Raw genomic sequence first — 23806 nt, forward strand, 5'->3', positions numbered from 1 at the left:
AAACAGTTAAATTATTTAGTTGCAGTGTTTGGCTATCACTTTGAAAATTATTGTATGAAGTATTTTGTTTTAAAACGTCTAACTCATTTCCAAATGTTCTTTTGAGAAATGCACTGTTGGGATAGGAAAGGAGTATCAAAAAATTCTAACTTTAGGACTGGAAAGATGGTCCAGCAGTGAAGAGCTCTGGCTGTTCTTCTGGGGGACCTGGGTTCAGTTCCCAACACCCACATAATAGCTCACAACTATCTGTAATTCCAGTTCCAGGGGCTCTGACTCCCTCTTCTGGCCTCCACAGGCACCAGGCACCAGGCATGCATGTGGTATATGTGCAAACATGCAGGCAGAACACTCATACACATTTTTAAAAAAGAAATTCTAACTTTATTCATAAGAGTTAGACCAAAATAACAGAAATTTTAAATATTAAAACAATGGTATAAAAGTATAATAAAAAAAAAACTCATTTTAATTTAATGTATATGCCAGTTCTTTGCTGTTTTCTTATTTCCTACCTCTTCACCCCTTTTCTGTGTGCAGAAAATAAACATAATTCTTCATGACTGGTGAATCTCATTATCCTGAACAACCAGCCAAGACAGAAGGGAATAGATAGGGTAGGATAGGAGATTCTGGATATGAGATCCCTGGAGAATGCTTAGTTCTGAACTCTTAAATGACGACACGACCAGAGGTCACAGAAAGGGGCACAAGTTTGTTCAGGATCATACTACTGGCTAGCAAAACAAGAATGAAAATCCAGGGCTCGTACTTTCAGTCAACATTTCAAATAATGTTGATATTGACAAAATCTGCCATTTTTGAAATCTTCAAACATTAGCTAGACATAGTGGCATCTAGTTTTATGCAAGCCTGGGCTACATAAGATAACCCTGTCTCAAAAACAAAAGCACTGCCTATACACATACATGTATACATTAGTATAGAAGGCAAATTGATTTTTTTTTTGTGGCTCTGGGTATCAAACCTAAGATACTGTTATGTGCTAGGCAAGTACTCTATCTCTGAGCTACATCTCCAATCCTTAGAAAGCTTTATACTTTGTAAAGATACTTTATACACAGTATTGTAGGATCATGTTAGTAGGTCCAGTCTATAACTTAACTATCACTTAAGTTGGCTTACTTCTCTCCCTCAATTTTCATCTTAATCAGTAAAATGAAAAAAAAAATTGCAAGATTATTATAAAGACTAAGAATCCCCTTAAAACTAGAGGATAGATAGTATTAATACACAATAAGCATGTATTTTAAATACCTGTTGTATATATGGCTAGTAAATTGCTGCTACCTTCTCTATGGTCCTCATACAGCCTTCATGAGGTTTTGTTGGTCCTGCCACTCATATGATTTTATTCTGGTTCCTTCGTTGTTCTTGTAGTTGTTTTGTCTATTTGTTTTTGAGACAGGGTCTCACTATGTTGCCCAGGTCCTGGGCTTAAGCAATCCCACAGTCTCAGCATATTCCAAAAGAGCTGGGAACGCAGGTGCCCGCCAACTGCCTGGCTCCCATGAATTCCATTCGACTTTCGATTTCTGTGATAACCTAAGTAACCCTTGTCTCTCTTTCGTTCAAACTTGAAATAATTTTTGTTGCCTATGATTAGTTTGTCTACTAAATAAAGATTACCAACATTGGTGATTGAAGTGCATTATACTTTTGAGTTAGTATAATGTTCAAAAACCGAGGTGCCTGTTGTTATGTTTTAGCAGTCCTTAGGATCAATCCTAGGCAAATGTCTCTTTAAATGAATTACTACTAATGGTGAAACAACCAATTTCTAGAGTTTACTATATAAAAGGCAGTGTTCTAAGCATTTTCTAGGTTGTAGTTCTTCCAATACTTAAAATAAATGCTTTTTATTACTGTCACTCCCATTTTATATATAAGAAAACAGTGGCACAGAGATGTTAAATAACTTTCTGTAGTTCACATAACTAGAAAACAAAGGAGCTGAAATTTATACCCGAAATATTTGGCCCTAGAACCTGTGCTATTAACTGTTAAGCCATACTCATAAATTCTACGTATGGGGTCCTTGAGTAAAGTGTCATAGTGCCTGTCCGGAGGCTTCAGCAGACAAACAGGGGCCTAGAAAAGAGTTATTACTATCTCCATTCTTTAATGAGAGCTGATCTTCCTTTATCCGTTCAAGACATCCCAGAGAATTCTTGTTGCCTATGATTTTAGCCTGAGCCAGCTTTTGCCTTTGACCTAAACAATACCTCCAGTTTCTTCAGACTCATTACAGATGTCTTCATTCCTACTAGAAGCCAGCCATATTGGTATCAACACAGTTGATGTCTAGAAGAGGATCGTGGCCATGGATAGATTGTTTTGCCCACCCAGTATTTAGAAAAGTTTAGATACCCTGAAAGATTATTGGATGAATTAAGGTGAGGGGTTTAGGAAGAGGGCAAGAGGAAGGAGGTAACATCCAAGAGAAGCACGCTGGCCTGATACCTGTAAAAGAGAGAGGCAAGAAAAGGGAATAGCCCACCACATAGGGCTAAGACAGGCTCAGCCATTCAGTGCAGGTTCTCCAGCCAAAGGCATCTGCTAATGAAGTTCGATGTCTCATTTAAGTAGGCCTGTTCTGGTTCTTCTGGCACTGAGAACAGCTCACAAGTACAGGAAGGGATGCAGAAAGCTGGCTGCCCAGATTGTCCATCAGTTATGCTGCCCACATTAGAACACATCAGAGGCATGATTTTTATTTCCTTTTGTTGGGTTTGAGGGAGTTGTTTGTTTTCCTTTTCTTGTTTTTAAAGACAGGATTTCATTGTATTGCCCAGGCTAGTCTGGGACTCACTGTATAGACCAGGTTAGCTTCAAACTGATCTGTCTGTGTCTTCTGGAACTAAAGGCATGTGCCACTATGTCAGCTAAGAGGATTATTTTTATGGTCACCACATTGAGGCATCAGAAGTAAACAGGATATGTAGAATTTAAACCTCTAAGAGATCTTATAGTCAAGTAGAAAGAGACAAATGAAAAACAAAGCAAGTAAATGACAGCAATAAATACCTTGCAGAATGAGCCTGGTAATGTGATAAGGAGTGACTGAAAAGCTGGTCAAGTCTGTTGGGGAGGAAAGTTCTTTGCTGTGATTTCATTAGTCGGATGAGAATAGTAGTGGTTTTAATGCTACTGGGTATCTGTGCAGTCCTTTGTAATTTATATGACATATCCTTCTCAACTCTTCTCCCTGACTCGTGTCTAGCTATGTAATGGAATCAGCTCCCACAGGTTCTGGAGGGCCTATATAGTACATAGGATATTAATGTGTTTGCCATCCCAGTCATATTAAAAGGATGGCTCTCCTTTTGGGACACTAGTGGAAAAAAAACAACTAGATATGCTGAGCATCAAGAGCAAACTTGAGGGATGAGTAGAAAGCTGGAGCAGCACTAGCTCCAGTGGGTGCAGAACTAGAGGCAGAGGCTGAGGAAGAGCTCCCAGTTGCAAGCTGGGTCCTATCAAGCTCTCCTGCATGCAGTCCTTTGACTTGTCCCACAGAGGCCAGATGACTGCATTCACAGGTCCTGTCTAGTCAAACACTGGAAGTTTGGGAACAATGAATTCAAGATTCCCTCCCACTCCAGATTTCTCCTACAATAAGGTACTGAGGGAGATTTTTTAGAGCAGGGTCCCTGTGTGCAGGGACCACAGATGTTTCTTCCTAGAAAACTTTAGTGTCTTTACAAACTTTACGAAGTAAGGGCCTTGGACGCACTCAGTTTCATAGCGAGTACACCAAGATTCAGGTTCCAAATCTCAAGTTCTTCCCACTGTCACACCGCCCTTCCTAAAGCCAGTGTTCCCTTCAGATGCTTCTTCATGCCTCCTACTTCCCTAAGGGAAGCTAGATCTCTTGGACTCCAGACTCACAGCCAAACCGATTAGTTTAAAGCTGTTGTTCAATTATCCCACCGCTGATGATTCTCAGTAAGCTCCCACAATTATGTCTGAGTTTACACCAGTCACCAACTATCTCAGTGAGAGTCACTATGAAAGCAACAAAAACCTGTTAGAAAGTTGATTAGCTTTAAGTATTGTTAATGTTTTATATTTTTGTATAGTTTCTCAGGTTCAAAATGCATCGCTAAAATCTGAACATACAGTACCCACTAGATGGCTTGATTCCCCCAGGAATACTAATGGGTTTCCAGAGCTCCTTAGAGGGAGGATGGAAGCACTCCTGTGAATATAAATTAGCTCTTTGCTTCTGTGGTACGAGCTCATAAATCAAGGACGAGATCTACCCTTTCAGACTGGCCTGAGATTTCTAGCATACAGTAAATGCTCGTGACTCTCGGGAAATGACAAGAGTGTTCCATCCTAGTGGCTGCAAACATATGTGGATTTGTGTTCCATGCCCACCACTATCTTCCCACCCTTTCTCCAAAAAAAAAAAAAAAAAGGTTTATTTCAAGTATGAATGAACTTTTTGAGGGGACTACCTTTCACGTGGGACCCCTAACCAACCCAACCCCCACACAAGGAAACAGGAGAGATGTGGGTGTGCCAGCAAGGTGAAAATAACACCCGTTAGCCTAATCCCTCTCAGATGAGCAGGGTAGTGCTGGTTAAATAGACTTCCTCCAGAACCAGGAGTATGCACCATCCAGGAAACCTCACAAGTGAGAACAGTTTCTTCCAGCCAAAGAGAATTGGAACCTGGAATGGTCATCTATTGTACTGATGCCAGGAGAAAAAATTCTGAGTTAACTGACTTCTTAGCCAAATCCAGGTTTTTGCTAGACCTGGAGCATTGTACTAAGCATTATCAGAGAAATGGTGTTCTAGATCCTGACATCTGAAGCTTGTCGTCTTGTTTTATGTGATGTATTTGTGAATTCCTAACAAAAATATGTACCACAAAAGATAAAGAGAAAGGCACGATTAATTCCGGCTAGAGAGGCCTGATGCAAGGCATTGTGTCTCTTAATGGGGTGCTCTGGGGCAAGGAGAGTTCTCTAAGGATATATAACCAGGTGCCACAGCACTAAGCTACAGCCACTCACTGCTGTCCCCTGTGTTTCCCCTGTGCATTTTACAGAATCAATTCTGCTAATATATAACTCAGGATCGTATGCACCAAGGTCAGGATGTTCAGACTTGGCTGTCCTAAGCACTGAGATGTTTTCTCAGATTCTTTTGCGGAGGGGGTTGAAGAATTGTATTCATAGAAAGGTCTCCTGGGATCTCATGTTACTGCCTGTCTCTGGCACCTCTTTCAACTTCCTCTGCTTTCTGGTGATTGTAAACACTAGAAAACATACTTTTGAACTTGGAGAATTATTTATAGTAGTTTTTATAGATGTTTACTTACTGTGCAAATATGAGGAATGTCATAAATGTAGAACAAAGCAACACCCAGGCAGCCAGTGTTCTGGTGATCAGATCTTAGGACTGACTACAGGTGTACACTGTCAAGAACACCTCCTCATTCCTCCAAGATCCCTCCAAGATTCCGCAGCTCATTCTCACCTCAGTGAACACCTTGAACAAGTAGTCTCCCTTCTCTGGACCACCATTCCTTGACTCGTAGATGAAAGATTTGGGGAGGACTAGCAGTGGTAAATGAGGAGTTGGACCCCAGAGGCTCTTCTGTTTGCCGGTGATGAGGTTATCTCTTTGGCGGTGCCATTACACTTGATGGCCCTTAATGTTGCCAGTTACTTCTGTAATTTTGATACGCATAAAAAGACTGTGAGGCTTGTGCCTTTGTGAGTAATGTCAAGCTTGTGATTATGAGTTCAGATGACTGGGACTATCGACTGTCTTGCCCTTCACACTTGTCAGTGGTCTTGCATCTTTGTGGTTCTTTATCCATCTGGTTTTTCAGTTAGGAAAAAGTGCTGATAGGAATACTCAGCACTTAGGATCCTACACCATTCTGTTTTCAATATTCTTTCATCAACCATTTTCTCTAGTTAGACCTTTAAGTTCACTTCTACCATCCCACTTCTTGGAATAAAAACCAGTTTATTGAGAATTAAATGATTGATTTTTATTGACTGGGTGTGTAGCTGACTGGTAGATCACTCGCCTAGCATCAGTGAGGCCCTGGGTCTGATCCTCAGCACTGTAAAACAAAACAAACAAAAGTGCTGTTTGCCTTTATTTTCTCTCACTGAATCCTTCAAAGAACTCTGCAGAGTCAGTGGTCTCCTTGGTATTTGGTGTGACAGCGTGGGAAATGAGGCATATAAAGACATTAGAAGTTTTGCCCAGAGCAAAAGTGAAGTGAAGTTAGGACTTGGATCCATGTTTCTAGAGTATCTGTTTCAGTGTTCTTTCTGTTACACATTGTTGCTTCGGAGTTAGCTGTGAGCTTTTGTTATGAAGAGGCAGTCAGAAAATGGATGGCTTTTAGTTTCTAACTTTGGTGATACAAAGAAAAGGTTTGGAAAGTATTTGTTCCTTCATTTAACTTTCAGAAGCTGCTTTACCCTTGCGTTCCCAATGGGTCCTAACCCTTGGTTGCTAAAACCGGATCAGAGAATGATAACCTGCATCTCTGCAGGGATGTGGTTCATTGGGTCTGCAGTGGGATCAGTTTTCTGTCCTCAATGTGAACTGTTAATCTAACCCAACCTTTCCTTTTATAAATAGAAAGATGTGGCTCAGGTAGATAAAATGGCAGACCTAGGACTAGACTTTCATTCTATGCCTTGACTCTGCTTCCCACAAGGCTAATATAATAACTACTTCCTGAATGCCCTTTTTATTTTTACCCCTTCTCTCCAAATAATCCTCACCCTGAAAAATCTCAGTGGACCTCAGAATCCAGACACACACAGACCAAAACCTGGAGCCTAGGCTGGAACCAAAGCCTGTCTCGGCTCTGAACTCTGAGGACATATGTGTGTAGGTATATGACTACAGATGTTTATAGAGGTCAAAGGTGTCAAATCACTCTGCAACTGGAATTATGTGTGGTTGTAAGGTGCCCAGTACGGTACTGAGAACCAAGCTCAGATCCTCTGCTGAAGCAGTAATAGCTATTCCTCATAGCATAGCTAGAAATACTTGGTAAGTGCCTAATAAATAATAGCTGCTATGTATGGTCATTGCTGTCCTTTCTGTTCTTATTAGTCCCCCAGGTAGCATCTAAGGTAGTTGACTAGAATAATGATACTGTCTTGCCGCCCATGCATCCAATTCACCCTTCTTCTCAAGGTCTCACCGTAAGAATGGCTGAGTACTGTGCTAAATGCTTTCTATTGAATGATCTCTAACCCTTCCATGTCCAAGCCAGTTGTTTTTTTTTTTTTTTTCTTCCGTTTCCCTGTGTCTGGATTCTGAGACCCATTGAGACTTTGGGGGTAAGGATAATTTGGAGAGGAGGGATAAAGATAAAAAGGTCATTCAGATAAGGGAACTAGTCATTATTTGGCCAATCATCTTTTCCAGAAATCCCTGCCAGCTCTCCTTTCCTGCTGCTGTTATCACTAGCTTGTTGATGGCTGGCCTGGCCTGGGCAGAGCTCTCTACTGAAACCCTCTGAGCTTTTCTACACTGCAGTTTTGCAAAGAGGTGGGAGGAGTACTTGCATGCTGGGCAGGCTTCCCAGGGGTGGTTGTGGAAAGGAAGGGGGTGATTTTTTTAGAGCCCTAAAAAGAAGTCAGGAGGAAAAGGAAAAAAATAAAACCTTGCTTAAAAGAAAACAAATTGACTCAGACATTTGCAGCCGTTATCTTCAGTCTAGACTTAGAGATAGAAGCCAGGCCAAGAGTCTGGAAACCTCTCTTTTCTTTTTGCTGTGTTACTGACCTTCCTAGTGACCCAAGACACATCATTGCAACAGCATGTTCATCTCATACCAAAAGCATTTCAGCTATACATTGTCTTATGTTTTTTTTTCTATTTGTACCATATTTTCTTCTTTTAAAAGGTTCCAAACGATAAAAATAAAAATTATTAACATTTTATATACATACATGGTCTGTTTTCACACTCTGGTCTCTACTCTGAAAACGGCCACATGAGATCCGGGTGTAGGCCAGATATTAACCTCCCGACTCCAAAGACGTGAACTAAAGCTCTAGACTGAACGTGATCTCAGGCGGATTATAGCAGAACCAAGCTTGGGGGTTGGGTGAACTAACTCCTGTTCAGACTTGAAGATCATTGTATTTTCCAACCCACTTGGGTCTCTAAGTCCTATTGCCCTGCTGTGATTATGGGGTGAAAAGAACACCGTGTTAGTGAGGACTGAGTGTTTACCAAGTACTCAGTTTTCACTTAAGAAAGAAATAAGGAAAAGGTAAAGGTCAGGTGGGCTTTGTATTTTATTTGGAGGCAGTTTCTTATTACTCTGTCCTGTCTGGCCTGGAACTTGCTACACAGACCAGGCTGGCGTCAGGCATAGTAATCTTTGCTTAGTTAAGCCTGAGTTAAGGGTTGTGCCACCATGACCGGCCTCTTCCTCTTGTTCTTCCTCCTGCTCCTCCTCCTCCTCCATCTTTTTGTTTGTTTTGAGACAGAGTCTCATTATGTATCCTTGGCTGACCTAGGACCCACTACATAACCCAGGCTAGCCTCCCAAGAGTTGGGATTATAGACATGAGCTATTACGCCTGGCAGGTATATGTCATTAGACTGTTACTGATCTTCTGTCTTCACTGAATAGCCTGGTAAGGACTGGTGTGTGTGTGTGTGTGGTCTAGTTTTGTTTTCTATTATTTTGTTCCGATATTTGAGACACAATCTCACTATATATTCCAGACTGGCCTCAAGCTTATGGCTTAGCCAAACATGACCTTTGAACTCCTGGGATGCCAGGGCATGGGTCACCCCCAGATTGGTACGGTCTCTTATAAACCATTTGAAGTGTACAGGTTATGCAGTCACTATGACCATCTAGTGTCTGATATTTTGAAGTAGTTTGATAGCTCAGTAGGAAGAGTTTGATCCTGGAGATGAAGCTCAGGTGGTCAGGATTAGCAACAGGCACCTTTATACACTAAGCTATCTCCCTGGCCCTGAGCATTTCTCTACAAGCTCATTCATAAACATAATTTTACATTTCTCTAAGATATACACCTTCATGTGGGACTGCTGGGTCATGTAGATTTAACTCTTTTAGAAGGGATGGGTATATTTAGCTTGTTGAGAAATTATCAAACTGTATGTTTAACTCTTTAATGAGATATATTTCACATACCATAAAGTTCACCTGAGTATACAGGTCAATGGGTTTGCTGTATTCATACAGTCATGGAGCCACCTCCACAGTCTTAATTTTAGAACCGTTTCACTGTTCCAAAAACAATCCCAAAGTCATTAACAGTCACTCTCCCTATTGACTGCCCCCATCACTGCCAGCATGCTCAGCCTTTGACCTTCATTGTGTCTGATTTCTCTGTCTGTGGATTAGTCTGTTCCAAACAATTCACATAAATTATACTGTATATATTTCACTTCTTATAACTGGCTTCCTTTACATTGTTTTGAAGGTTCATCAAAATAGTATTTATCAGTATTTCATTCATTTGTATGCCTAATATTCCACTTTGTGGACTCTCATATTTTATTTAGCCACTCATTAATTAGTGGGCAATTTGAGCTGTATTTTCTTAAATTTTACCTATTCTTATCCTGGAACTAACAGGTGATTATGAAATACCATGTTGATCTATGATCTCCTGCAAGAGCAGCAAGTGCTCTTAGCCACTTAGCCACAACAGCTCCAATTTGAGTGATTTCTTCTTTTTGGCTTTCATAAATGGTGCTATTAGAAGCATTCCTGTGTGAGGTTTTTGCTGTGCTGTTTTTAGTTTTGTCCTCTCAGCAGACCTCTGTAGTTAACAGGTGTGTGGTGCACACGGTTGAGGTGGGCAGGGTCCACCAGACTTCCTTACTCAATGTTAAATAGCAAGCTAGACACAGAGTTACAAAAGGAGTCCAGTCCCTTAGCTTCTCAGTCGATACAGATACATTCTTTTCTATTATATATATCATACCGTGGAGATTTTGTTCTGTGAAGTACTTAGATACAATTTTGAAATTTTGAACCAATAGTCTGGTGGAAACCTAAGTCATAACACTACCAAGCCAAGGAATGAGCAGTACCTAGAACATACATATAAAACACACTCCACTGACCAAAGGCGATTGCTAGCTGAAAGGAATAGCTAGAGTGAACAAAACAGAGCAGCCCTAAACCCAAGCTGGCTGATACTTGCACCTTCCCAAAGCTCCCTCTATGGTACCCAGGCTGTTCTCCATGAGGAATTACTATTATTACTGTTCCTAAGATAAGAAGACCTTGTTTATTTGATTGACTGCTTTGAAGTTTTTTTGAGGGAGTTGTTGTTGTTGTGTGTACCCACACGTGCACATTTGGTTGTTGTCTTTTATTTTTTAGATTTTAACATAGTTGTATCATTTCGCCCTTCTCCCTTCCTCGAAGTCCTCCCAAATCACCCTCCTTGCTCCTTTCAAATTCATGGCCTCTTTTTTCATTAATTGTTGCTGCATGTATACATGCATATATATTTATATTGATTCCTGAAGACATAAATACAAAACCTGCTCAGTCTGAATGACACCTTTATGTATGTTTCAGAGCTGACCATTTAGCGTTGGATAACCAGTTGCTGTGCTCTTTCCTGTGGAAGACTATTTCCTCAGCTGTCAGTGTTCCTTAGTTGCCTGTAGTTTTTTGTGTAGGCTCTGGGCCTTCTAGGCTCTCCCCACCCCCAATCATGTTTGCATACCTATTGCTATTTTTCTTATTTATTTGTTTTTTAAAGGAACTTTAAAAAAATTATTTGTTTATTATATATACAATGATGCCTACAGGCCAGAAGAGGGCACCAGATCTCAACGTAGATGGTTTTGAGCCACTATGTGGCTGCTGGGAATTGAACTCAGGACCTTTAGAAGGGCAGACAGTGCTCTTAACCTCTGAGCCATCTCTCCAGCCTCCTATTGTTGTTTTCTTGTTCAGCTCCTGTGCAGACAGTCATGTTGGTGAGACTTCATGACATTAGAGGAGACACAATTTCACAAACTCCCTGTTCCTGTGGCTCTTACGCTCTTTCTGTGCTCCTGTCTGCAATGATCCCTGAGCCCTAGGTGTGGAAGTTGTATTGTAGATACAATACTCGGGACTGGGCTCCACAACTCTGCATTTTGATTGATCATGGTTTTTTGTAGTAGCCTCCATATGTTGCAAAGAAAAGTTTGCTTGAAGAGGGATGCGGACTGGCTACACTTATCTGTGAGCATAAGGACAAATATTTAGAATGCAGCTAGGAACACATATATGTGCAGTGTGTGGATGTCCGATGCCCAAGAAAATCAGGGAAAGACAACAGGTCCCCTGGGACTGGAGCTGAAACAGTTGTGAGCCACTTTGTGCTGCTGGGAACCAAATCCCAGTCCTCAGCAAGAACAGCAAGTGCTCTTAACCCCTGAGCCATGTTCCTAACCCCCAGGCAGAGATCTCTTATTGATATTTTGTTTTGGTTTTGATACAAGATCTCACGCTATAAGGCAGGCAAGCCTGAAATTCATCGTTGTAGTGCAGACTGGCCTCAAACTTGCAGTGGCTCTCCTGCTTCAGGCTCTGAAGTGCTTTATAGGTATGCACTACCATATCAGGCAAGGCAGGGCTTTTGTAGAGTGTAAGCAAAACTGTGATTTAAGCAAGGACTGATGTAAGCCAGTTTTGACAGAACTTTTCTAGAGGTACAGACCTTTACATGGAGTTAGCTTGTTTCATGGGCATTGGGATGACAGCGGGACCAACTCAACTCAACTCTCTGCTCAAACTTATTAATATAAAAAAAAAAACCAGGTCTTGCCCACAGGTACATACAATTTTGGATTTTTGTGCTAGGGAAAATCTTCTGTTTATTCAGTATACACATTCAAGAAATATGTATTTAATGTGCTCAGTTACAGGAACTAACGATACATAGATAATTGGAGCGTGTGTCATACCTACAACATGTAAGATTGTGTGTGCACTGCTTGTCAGGATTGTCTCTCTTGGGCCTGTGAAAAGGTTCAGCAGGTAAAGGCACTTGATGCTAAATTTGACAGCCTGATTTTACATATGCCCTCACTCCACCCCAGATCCACATGGTAGAAAGAGAGACAACTCTCAAAAATAAGGCACCAGGAGATGATCGCATAAATTCAGTCAGAGACATTTTATTGGTGTTTTGTCTTGTTTTCTTTTCTCACTATGTAGGGTATCGCTGTGTAGAGATCCTTGATATGTAGGCACCTCTCATCTCCTCATGTGTACTGTGGTATACATATCTAGCCCCCAGCACAAACATAATGAAACGAATAAGTAAATAAAGGCAGTAAACATTGTCTGTGTCTTCCAACTCCCTGTGTTGAATTATAAATAAGGAAACTGAGACTCTGAGAGGCAACGTGACTCTGCAAGAAAATACCGTTCATCACAAAACTGACTGCAGTCTACACCTAAAGTGAGGGCTGCAGAGGTAAAGATAATCGTTCCTTTTATTTTTATGCACAGGTTAATAATTCATTGCAGGAGGTGAGGGAGCACTGAGTGACAAGACAAAATATATAGGTTATTGATAAATGCCCTTCCTTGTCAAACTGAGGAACCTTTATTCTGAATGTAATGTTATTTAAAAAGCATGAGGCTGGTCAACTGATATTCTCTGCAAGAGGTTTATTAGGAGGTTATGGAGGGAGGGGGAACAGGACATGAAGAGAGAGAGAGAGAAAAGGGAAGGGGCACCCCGAGAGAAAGAGAGAGAAAGTAAGAGAGGAGAGTAAGAGAGAGAGTGTGTGTGTGTAAGAAAGAGACCACGGTGTGTCAGGGTTGGCCCTTTAAGGAGCAAGGTAACCATGCCTTCCAGGTGTGGCCATCTGGCTGGTGACACATGATGACATCATAAGTTGCTGGGTAACCCAGGAGCAGGTTGTATTCCAAAATACTAACATCCCTCCCTTTTCCTATAATTAAAAAATGGGGAGCTTGGGCTGCTTTTTATAAGGTAAGTTAAAGTATATAAATTTAGGCTCATTGGAAGCAGCCCTTGGTAGTCATGCAAGGGGTTGAGAGAGAGAAGAATTATAGCAACAAAATGGTCAGATTGCAAGGTCAAGAGCAAGGGAAGCCTCTGCCCTGGAAAATTTAGGGTAGAGGGTTGTCAGTAGAGAGTTGCCAGCCACACAAGGTAGCAGGGGAACGCTGGGAGAACCTGGAGCTGCCTGTCCCGGTCCTGAAGCACACCATTTCCACCTTTTGTTAACAACAAGTGAATAACGGGTGTAGATTCTCTTCTGGCTACTTCCTGCTGACACTGGGGGCACTGTAGGGAGGTCAAAAGGCTGAAATGTTGGCCAAGTCCAGGAGGAATAGGCTGCTTTGATGCTTTCCAGGGTCTGCAAGAACATCCATGGCTGGGAGGGAAGGTCCAGTTTGTTGGAAGTCTGTGAGGTCAGAGTTGAACACCTGCAGCTTGTTGGAAGTCCGAGAGATCAGAGTTGAACACCTGTAGCTGCTTTGGCGATGTTGTGGCAGTAGGAAACATCTGTGTCTGGCAGGACACTGAAACACATATATAGGCAAAAGATAAAGTTGAGTAGGTTATGGAGAAAATCCTGTGGGTGTACACTGAAAACTTTTGGGAGAGCAAACAGGAATAGAAGGTTTGGATCAATGAGGCTTGAACATGGGAACCTCTGTCTGCCTGGGGGGACCTTTATTTACCCAGTCACTGGCAATATTTAAGGAAGGCTTTGTTTTAGATCTGTCATTGAGGTGAACTTTGGTTACAGAAGTGTGTAAACTTAGAAGCCCTGGTGCCAGCTGGCACTAGGTGTAGAAACTTAAAATTCTCCAGAGGACATCCTATCAGGAGGGATGGGCGTCTGGGCATCTCCCATTGTGGGCAGAAAAGTCAACGACCTTCCACAGGCATCCCAATGGGAAGGTGTGACTCCGAGCAAGAGGGGTGCTACCTAGTCCAATAGCTTATCAGCTTTTGGCCAGGGACTGGGGCATGGGTGGGGCACGGCCGGGGCACAACGGTTCACCTAGCGCTAGGACTTTACATGAGCGAGCGAGTGAGGGGAAGGAACCATGTGCGAGTGGGAACATACCGCCTAAGGGAGAGTGGGGCCCTAAAATGGAGGTCAGCATAGAGGGTCAACCCTAGACAGTTAAGGCTACAGCTGGCGGGGGGGGGGGGGTCCCTCCGTCTCAAAAGATAGTACAAAGTTACCAGAGCTCTACAGTCAAGCTTCCCTTACCAAGAGAGGTGTTTTATGCTGGAAAAGTGAACTCACCAATCTAGTGGCTGGTCAATAAGGAGAACTCAGCAATCCAACCAGTGTTGCATCCAGTCTGGTAGCCAGGAAAGGGAGTCCCAAAACCAGGGAAAGGGGAGGAGTCCCACCTTTTGAGATAGGCAATAAGTGCAGTACTTATCTGGAGTCCAGTTGACCTGAGAGGTGGATTTAGGTGGACTTTTGGCAGCTTACAATGATTACTTTTAAGTTTTAAGAAGGAGATAAAACTTTAGACACGTTAGTATCACAATTGTACTCTGCATTGTAGAAAAAGGCAGTAGACATATATATTTGTGTTAATAGCATAAGTATTTTTTTAAGATGAGCTCTGAAAAGGCAAAAGCCTTTTATGAAGTAAAGGGAAACTCACTTGATCTTAACTTTTAGTATAAGCATACACATTATGGAGGCTTACAATCTTGAGCTTAGAACCATAATAGTACGTGGTATAGTGGAATGTTTTTGTATCAGAGTCAGATTAATAAATTAGAGCACTATTGATAAAGGTTAGAACTCTGGACAGTCAATACAACAGTAGCATAGCAACAGGAGGAAATATTAAGCCTTTTTACCTACTCTGGACAGTCAATACAACAGTAGCTTAGCAACAGGAGGAAATATTAAGCCTTTTTACCTACTCTGGACAGTCAATACAACAGTAGCATAACAACAGAAGGAAATATTAAGCCTTTTTACCTATTTATGATACCTTAGATCACCTTAGACCTTGTAACCTTTATAACTTGCATTTACCAACCTTAAAACATTTTTTTAGACCCTCAAACATTTATAAGTTGCATTCTTGACCTTAAGACACATTTTAGACTCTCAAACATGTATAACTTGTATTTACCAACCTTAAGACACTTTTTTAGACCCTCAAATATGTATAACTTGTATTTATTAACCTTAAGACATCTCTCACATATGTTTTTTTGAGAGGGACCTTTGTATTTAGTTATTTACCATGAGACATAGTTTCATTTAGGCCTGTTTCTTGAGTCTGGACTGTGCCTAGGCCTGAAAATAGCAGCTCTAGGACTTAGGCTTAAGGCCTGGCCTCCTGCATATGAAGAGAACTGGGAAGGCACCTGAAGTCTCCCAACACAGAAGTTGGCAATATGTCCATGGGACTTCATTCTGCTCAGTGCTGGGCGAGAGGTGTGGAGGTTGCTGAGTAAAGGAGCCATTTGTCCTCCACCAGGCCAATGAGCCAGAAGGCTGGAAATGTCTGTGGCTCTTGTGCTGGTTGAACCTCCATGGCTGGGCACAGAGGACAAGCCTGCTTGGGAGCATTTTGACTTCCAGAGGCCAGTTTGCCAGCAGCCAGCTTTGGCATATCAGCAGCTGGACCAGCACCCACTTGGCTGCATTTGAAAACATCACCTGGTGAAATGGACTTTTGGCTATGCAAACCTCTTGCCTTTTTGCGGGAACGCCAGCAGAGCGCAGCTTAGGTCTAGAGCCAGGCGGGATGGCTCACTATTTTTACCAACTGCTGTATGGTGCTCAAGGACCATCCTCAGCTGTTTATTAAAAATTGCAGTGAGACCATGTTTGCATCTGTAGGACTATAAATATATATCTATGAGATGACTATTAACTTGCATTTGTTAACCATTAAATATTAGGACTTTAGGTTTTGTCCTTGCTAAGTTAGAACCTTACAAGTCATGAATATAATTTATTAAAGTGAGAGCATAAGAGTTTTTGTATGATTTAATATATAAAAGTTTATAGCTTATAGTAGTTAAGGCTATACTACAGATTAATAACATCATTTTTAGAGAACAAGACCAAGCTTATATTAACCTTTTGATAGTAGAGATACAGTAAGTTGACCCAGTTTTAACATAAATAAATACCTTTAAAATTAATAGATCTTAATTTAGAATATTGGTAAACAACTTGTACATAATAATGAACCCCTGAGCAGAACAGTATAAAGCAATTTTAAAATTATATTTGAGCAACACATAAACCAACTTAATTTGAATAGATATTTATAACTTTGAAATTTTACTATTATATAAAATTTATTTTGAAGCAGGGTTGAATCATAAGATAGTAAAATGTAACTTTGAATTTTTATAAAAATCCATACCAACTTGAAATGAGGCTCGTTGTTGTGGCCTACACTAAAAGATAAGATAAAGAGTTAATTATCATTAAGACTTATAAATGCAAACCCAATGAGAAGATTATATAAAGCTTTAGATAAGGAATTTAAAATATAAGAGTAAAGTGTACAGAAAAGATTTTTTTTTTTAAGCTTGGAAACAGCCTCCTAGAAGAAAGCACAGGGCTAGAAGCAAAACGAGGCTAGAAGCAAAACGAAAGATTGGGGGGGTGGGGAAGTGCATAGCAAGACACAACAGGCAGCGGCAGGCACCGTAGTAGCAGGAGTGGAACGCAGCTTGGTGGGGGAGGGGCAAGTGCATGGCAGGATGGCAGGGCGCGGGAGGCAGAGCCTGTTTGCCCGAACCTAAGATGGTGCTACACCACGTTGTTAAGTGAATGGTTAAGCTATAGTTACGCTCACTCCCTCCCAGGACCAACATGGCACCTGCCGGGGATGCTGAGGGAAATTTAAAAGTTTCCCCGACTGATCGCGCCAAGCCTTTAAGGTTAATTTTAGCGCCTGCATGAATCTCCCAGGCTCGGCGCCGGAATAGCAAACAGGGTCCCTTTTGGTTCACCTCTCCCCAGGGTACCCGGGTAGAGCGACCTACCCTCTTACCAAACGCTGCTGTTGCAGACAGCACAGAGATCCAAGCTGGGGCAGGGCTGGCCACTGCGGTGGGAGCTGGACTGCATAGCCGAGACTCTCAGAGAGCCCCGGCCACGGTGCCAGATTGGAGCACGGGCACCAGCCACAGGACAGGGACCCAAGCCTGGGGAGAGCGGAAGCAGCCCGGGGAACCAGGGAGGACCAACTGGCAAGGCTGCCCGATCATGGCCCCAGGGGGTCCAAGCAAGCCGATGCTTTACACTGGGGCTCGGTTTTTGGGCATAGAGCAGAGAAAATCAGTTGTAACAGTCCTGTCCAGAGTCCAAAAAGGTTCCTAGCTTTGCTAGGAGAGCCCCTATCCTAGCCATTGCGCCAATGTTATTATTAAAAAAGCATGAGGCTGGTCAACCGATATTCTCTGCAAGAGGTTTATTAAGTGGGTATGGAGGAAGGGGGAGCAGGACATGAAGAGAGAGAGAGAAAAGAGAAGGGACACCCCAAGAGAGTGGGAGAGTGTGAGAGACAGAGACAGAGAGAGTGTAAGAGAGAAGGAGTAAGAGAGAGAGAGTAAGAGAGAGAGACCACATGTCAGGGTTGGCCCTTTAAGGGGCAAGGTAACCATGCCTTCCAGGTGCGGCCACCTGGCTGGCGACACATGATGACATCATAAGTTGCTGGGTAACCCAGGAGCAGGTTGTGTTCCAAAATACTAACACTGAAGGCAAAAAGAAATCAGTAACTGTTACTGAAGAAATAGTGCTTCATTATCTTGTGTGTTTTATTTGTTTGGCCAACAAATATTAAGTTGTATGATGCATTAGGCATGACACAGAACACAGATACTATGAAAGCGTTGGAAGCTCTGCCTTCACTGAGTTTGCCTAAGGAGCCGAATGATGAAGGAGAGACTGGCATGTTCCTGGAAATCCTCTGAAGTGCAAGGAGAATTGATAAGAAATACTGTTGAAGAAATAAACATGAAGATAGTTTTCAAAAGAGACAGAGCTCTGAAAGTCATCTTAAGAACAGGAAGCATTGCTAAGTGGGGCAGGAGCAGACTGACATGAACACAGAAGCAGGGCAGAGTCACAGATGGTGACTGGGCTTGGACAACTGGTGGGGAAAGGTATTGATGTGCTTCCCTGAGGCAGAAGTGCAGGAATAAGGACTTTGGCTCTGGTTGTTGAGCTTTACCAGCTAATAGGACATCTGAAGGAAGAGCCCAGCAGATAGAGGTGATGCACACTAGGAAACCCTGGAAGAACTGAGTTTGAAGTGTGAGAGTTATCACCACGTGGGTGGCATTTAAAGCCTGGTGATAGTCAATAGTCCTCCAGAGAAAGGCTTTAGATCAGAGGGAAGTTCTAGGAAGGTCTGAGAAATAAAGAGGTAGAAAAAGCAAGAGTAAGCCAGAAACTCAACTGACAGTAGAGAGCCCCATCAAAGCCTTTATTTTTTTACACCTCCCCTGTGTCTTCTCAGGTAAAACAGCTTGTGTCCCTCCCTTGGTGCCATGACTACTCTGTCCCTAGAATAAACCCTCTCTCATCCACCATTAGAGAGTTCATTTTGCAAATCCAACGGAATAATAAATGCATTTATTCAGTTAACAAACATCCAGGTCACTAGGAGACCTGTTATAGGAATTCATTTTGGAGATCAATACAGCTATTGTGGAGCAGTTTTTCCCCAGAGGCTCATTGGTTTTCTCTCTTCTACCCTGACAGAAGATGCCCTTTCCAGTATTAGGAATGGCTAGAGAGTAATTAGTGCTGTAGAGCATTAATGAGCTGGTGATCCTGCCTTGGGCCATGTGGATGGTACAGCCTAAATAGGTCAGAAAACAGAGAGAAGCTAAAGAACCTTGCCTTTTCTGATAGGATCTGGATAACTCTAGAAAGCAAACATGCCCAAAATATTCCTCCTTACCTAGTACATTACCTGAACTTATACCTTTATTTCTTGAGAATATGTTTCACTATTGTAATTTTTAAATTTTATTTATTTTTTATTAATTACAGTTTATTCACTTTGTATCTGAGCTGTAGTCCCCTCTCTCATCCCCTCCCAATACCCCAACCTCCCCCTTCTCTTTCTGTGCCCCTCCCCCAATCCATTGATAGGGGAGCTCCTCCCCCCCTTCTATCTGATCCTAGTCTATCTGGCTGCATTGTCTTCTTCTGTGGCCTGGTAAGGCTGCTCCCCCTCAGGGGGAGCTGAGCAAAGAGCCAGCCACTGAGTTCATGTCAGAGACAGTCTCTTTTCCCATTGCTAGGGAACCAATTTGGAAACTGAGCTTCCATTGGCTACATCTGTGCAGGGGTTCTCGGTTATCTCCATGCATGGTCCTTGGTTGGAGTATCAGTCTCAGAAAAGACCCCTGGGCCCAGATTTTTTGGTTCTGTTGCTCTCCTTGTGGACCTCCTGTCCCCTCCAGGTCTTTCCATCTCTCCCTTCTTTCATAAGATTCTCTGTATTCTGCCCAAAGTTTGGGTATGAGTCTCAGCATCTGCTTTGATACCCTGCAGAGTAGTCTTTCAGAGTCCCTCTGTGGTAGGCTCCTGTCTTGTTCCCTGTTTTCTCCCTCTTCCAATGTCTATCCCATGTGCCTTTCTGAATGAGGATTGATCTTCTTACCCAGGGTCCTTCTTTTTGCTTAGCTTCTTTAGGTGTACAGATTTTAGAATGATTATCCTACATTATATGTCTAATATCCACTTATAAGTGAGTATGTACCATGTGTGTCTTTCTGCTTCTGGGATACCTCACTCAGGATGATCTTTTCTAGATCCCACCATTTGCCTGCAAATTTCATGATTTCCTTGTTTTTTGTTTTGTTTTTTAATTAAATTTTTATTTTTTATATTAGTTACGGTTTATTCACTTTGTATCCCAGCTGTGGGCCCCTCCCTCATTTCCTCCCAATCCCACCCTCCCTCCCTCATCTCCTCTCTGCCCCTCTCTAAGTCCACTGATGGGTGGTCCTCCTCCCCTTCCATCTGATCCTAGCCCATGTTTCACCGTTGTAATTTTTAAATGCAAAAAGGGTTTCTTTTATAATCATGGACTGAGATCCTTCTATGTAGAACTTAATTAGGTAAGTGCTGGGACTGTCTAGGCAATAATTTCACTGACACAGTTCTTAGAAACCAAGAGCAAGAAAACAGAAGAACCATCGATCTAAACAAACCATGAGACAGAACACGTCAGTGCCCAGAAAGAAAAAAAGCATTCAGGAAGGTTTTTGTGGGAATGTAATATCTGCACTGGATGTTGAAGTCTTAGAAGTATAGAGATGAAACTCAGGATGAAGGAACAGCATATGGTGAAACAATAAAAAAAAAAAAAAAACGGCTGCTATGCTCAGAGCCTGATGATGCTTCCATCTGCTTTGCTTATGTGTGGAGAGAAAGCAGGAAGTAGGTCAGACTAGGGAAATGTGGACTAAGCTTAGACAGCCAGCCAAATGAATAATGCTCTGGGCTTGGGGTGTAGTACTCTAAGCTTTTATCTGTCCTCACATACCTCACTTGAGTTTGAGATAAGAAGAAACAAAGGAGGACCAGTGGAAAGAGAAAAGTGGGAAATAGAGAATAAAGTTGCCCTTGGAAGATGGGAGAATAGCAGGACCAGCAGGGGTCTGGTCTGAAGAAACAGTTCTGCATTCATTTGTGATTTTATTATTATCACAGAAAGGCACAGTTCTTGACCCTATCCAGTGAATCTTCAGTAAGCAATGTCTCATTTAGCAAAGCCAGAAGCCTTGAGGGAAGTAATAATAGCAGGAACCTGCAATACCCTACCCAGCTTGGTCCTGGATACCTTGACTAGTGTAACAGGAGAATGAAGAAAGAACAGCCAGCCAGGCATGGTGGTGTACAACTTTAATCCCAGCATTCTGGAGGCAGAGGCAGGCAGATCTCTATGAGTTAGCCTAATATGTCTGCGTATGAGTTCCAGGTCAACCAGAAACAACATTCGGACATACTGAAAAGCCAGGATCTGATGGGCTGTGCTCATTCTGATGGACACCAGAAACTCAGCCGTTATTATGTGTACAACACAGGAGGAGAAGTTAGCTAGTCTGGGTAGGAGATCTCTGTAGGAAAACACCCTTAGGTTGCAGTTGTCCAGAAGGAGGAAGCTGAGGTTGCTAGTTTTTTCACACACTGGCCAGTTTTGCACACACTGGTCCCTTATTCATAAACAGTGTTACATAGACCAGAGGAAGGCCTTGCCATGCCTCTGAACCTCACCTGAAGGCTTTGCCATTCTTGTGGGTCAGAGTCACTGGGGTCCTTGACATGGCTGTGGCCATGTCAGCAATACACACTCATACCAGACCTCATCTGCTCCCCACAGGAGCCACCAACAAGAACGAAGCATGGTACTCACCCATCCGGAGTCTAGTCTTGCCCCTGGCAGGGTCACTCTCCTGGGGGTGGGTAGGTAAACCCCCTGGGATAGAGCAGACCAGATCTGGTCATGATAGCCTGGCCTTAAGGCTACTCCTAAGATTTTTGGAGGTGTGACTCATCTCCCATTCAGCCAAGACAGCTGTGTGGCCCAACCGTCCTCCCTGGGAAGACAAAGGAAATTAGTGTATAAAGGAGAAAATGCAACAGCTGCATTACTTTGTTTTCCTCTGACAGCCGTCTTTAGGATAAAGACACCTTCCCTTCCTTATTTCATTCACAGAGCTCTTCTTTTCACAGATTCCCTGAGAAACCTTTCTTCAGCCAGTCATGGCCCCCGCTCTTCTCCAGCTGAGTTCAGCAGTTCCAGTCAGCACCTGCTCCGAGAACGGAAGTCCTCAGCTCCCTCACACTCTAGCCAGCCCACTTTATTCACGTTTGAGCCCCCTGTGTCAAGCCACATGCAGCCTGCCTTGTCCACCAGTGCACCTCAGGAGTATCTCTACTTGCACCAGTGCATAAGCCGAAGGACAGAAAATGCAAGGTAGGAGACCACCATGGCCACCATGTGGAAAAATGATTACTTAGGGCCAATTGATTTTCAGTCCCTGAATTTCAGTTTTAAAGACAACAGAGTAAAAATGTTTATGTTTTTAGGCAAACAAACACAAAGATAACAAAACCTTTTATTGTTTGTGTAGCCTTCAAATTTTTCGGTTAATCTGTGTTGCTGCAAAATCACCATTGAACTCCAAAGAAATTATTATCTCATTATCAGCAATCATGTTATAAAAATTTTGTTTGATCTGGGAATAAGAAGCATTAGGGGATAAGGTTTCAGAACTACAGCGTAACAGTCAATTTCTTGCCAGCCTTAAGAGTTCAGACCCTTCACACTGCCTAGAGACTCCTTGTCTCTCAAATCTATGGCTGTTCTGTTCCTCGTAACAACTACCATTCATACGAATATGTATGTATGAATGTAACCTTAAATGTGTTCATGTTATATTAGCTAATATTAAATTCAATCACTCTGTTATGTCAGTGTATAAATTACTTTTCTCCTATCCAAATTCTAGGAGGAAGGGTCTATTCTGGCTCCTAGTTTAAAAAGGGATACAGTACTGTAGCAAAAAAAGACAGAGTGACAGGAGCATGGGCCTCCAAACCAGACGCAGAGACAAATACTGAGGCGTAGCCTGCTTCCTCCTTTAGATTCACTCCAGGACCCCATCCCATGTCATGGTTCCCCTTACACACAGGTTGTGTCTTTTCTCTTCAGTTTAACATTTCCAGAAATACCATCACAGACAGTGTAAGAAGTGCATTGCTGTGATGATTCTAGATGTGGTCAAGTTGACAACCAAGATTAACCATTACAGCCAGCATACTACAAGAGCCCATCCATCACCCCCATGTGGTGTGTGGCTGTGAGCAGACAGCAGAGAAAGGAATTGTATCTATTATCTTAGGAAATCTATTATCTAGAGCACATTCTAGGTGCAGAACCTACACCTGTTTTTATTAGCTTTGTTCTCGTTATTAGAGTTTTACCAGAATATGTTCCCAATTAATACCATAGCCAGATTACAAATCATGTTTCTAAATTAATTTAGTAATGTATAATTCCTGTTTTTAAACCTAAGGCAAAGGACCAGGAAGATGGTACAATAGGTAGAGTCACTTACACATTACAGGTCTAATGACCTGATTTCAATCCCTAGATCCTACAAGGTGGCAGAGGAGAACCAACTTTTATTCTCTGACCTTCATACATGTGCTGTGGCATATGCTTATGCACACACGCACGCACGCGCGCGCACGCGCACACACACACACACACACACACACACACACACACACACACTGTGGTGGTTTGAATGAAAATGGCCCCAATATGGTCACATGTTTGGTCCCCAGTTGGTGGAACTGCTTAGGAAGGATTAGGGGGTGTGGCCTTGGTGGCGTAGGTGTAGCCTTGCTGGAGGTGGTTTGTCATGGTGGATGGGCTTTGAGTTTTTAAAAGCCCAATCCAGAACCTCTCTTTCTCTGTCTCTCTCTGTCTCTGTCTCTGTCTCTCTCTGCCTGCTGTCTGGATTAGGATGTAAAGCTCTCAGCTACTGTTCCATCACCATACTTATCTGCTTCCTGCCATGGTGATTATGGACCAACCCTCTAAAATTGTAAGCAAGTTCCCAATTAAATTATTTCTTTTGTAAGAGTTGCAAGAGTAATAAGACACATGCAATCAAACAAAAGTATTACTATTAACATTTCTGATGTGTAGAAATGTTTTCATGAAGTTACTTGAACCAGTAAAACACACTGAGAGACAGCT

The 23806-nt window shown here is 42.4% G+C and overlaps 1 protein-coding gene across 1 annotated transcript in view; it reads left to right on the forward strand.

Annotated features, from left to right (window-relative positions):
- Positions 1-23806, forward strand: part of Gab2 (GRB2 associated binding protein 2) — a 164934-nt gene that overhangs the window by 112852 nt on the left and 28276 nt on the right. Inside the window, exon 3 of the mRNA XM_060367596.1 lies at positions 21769-22012. Coding sequence (XP_060223579.1) covers positions 21769-22012 — 244 coding nt within the window. The remainder of the gene's footprint in view (positions 1-21768; positions 22013-23806) is intronic.

The sequence above is a fragment of the Meriones unguiculatus genome, chromosome 14, assembly GCF_030254825.1.
Source record: "Meriones unguiculatus strain TT.TT164.6M chromosome 14, Bangor_MerUng_6.1, whole genome shotgun sequence".
NCBI lineage: Eukaryota > Metazoa > Chordata > Mammalia > Rodentia > Muridae > Meriones > Meriones unguiculatus.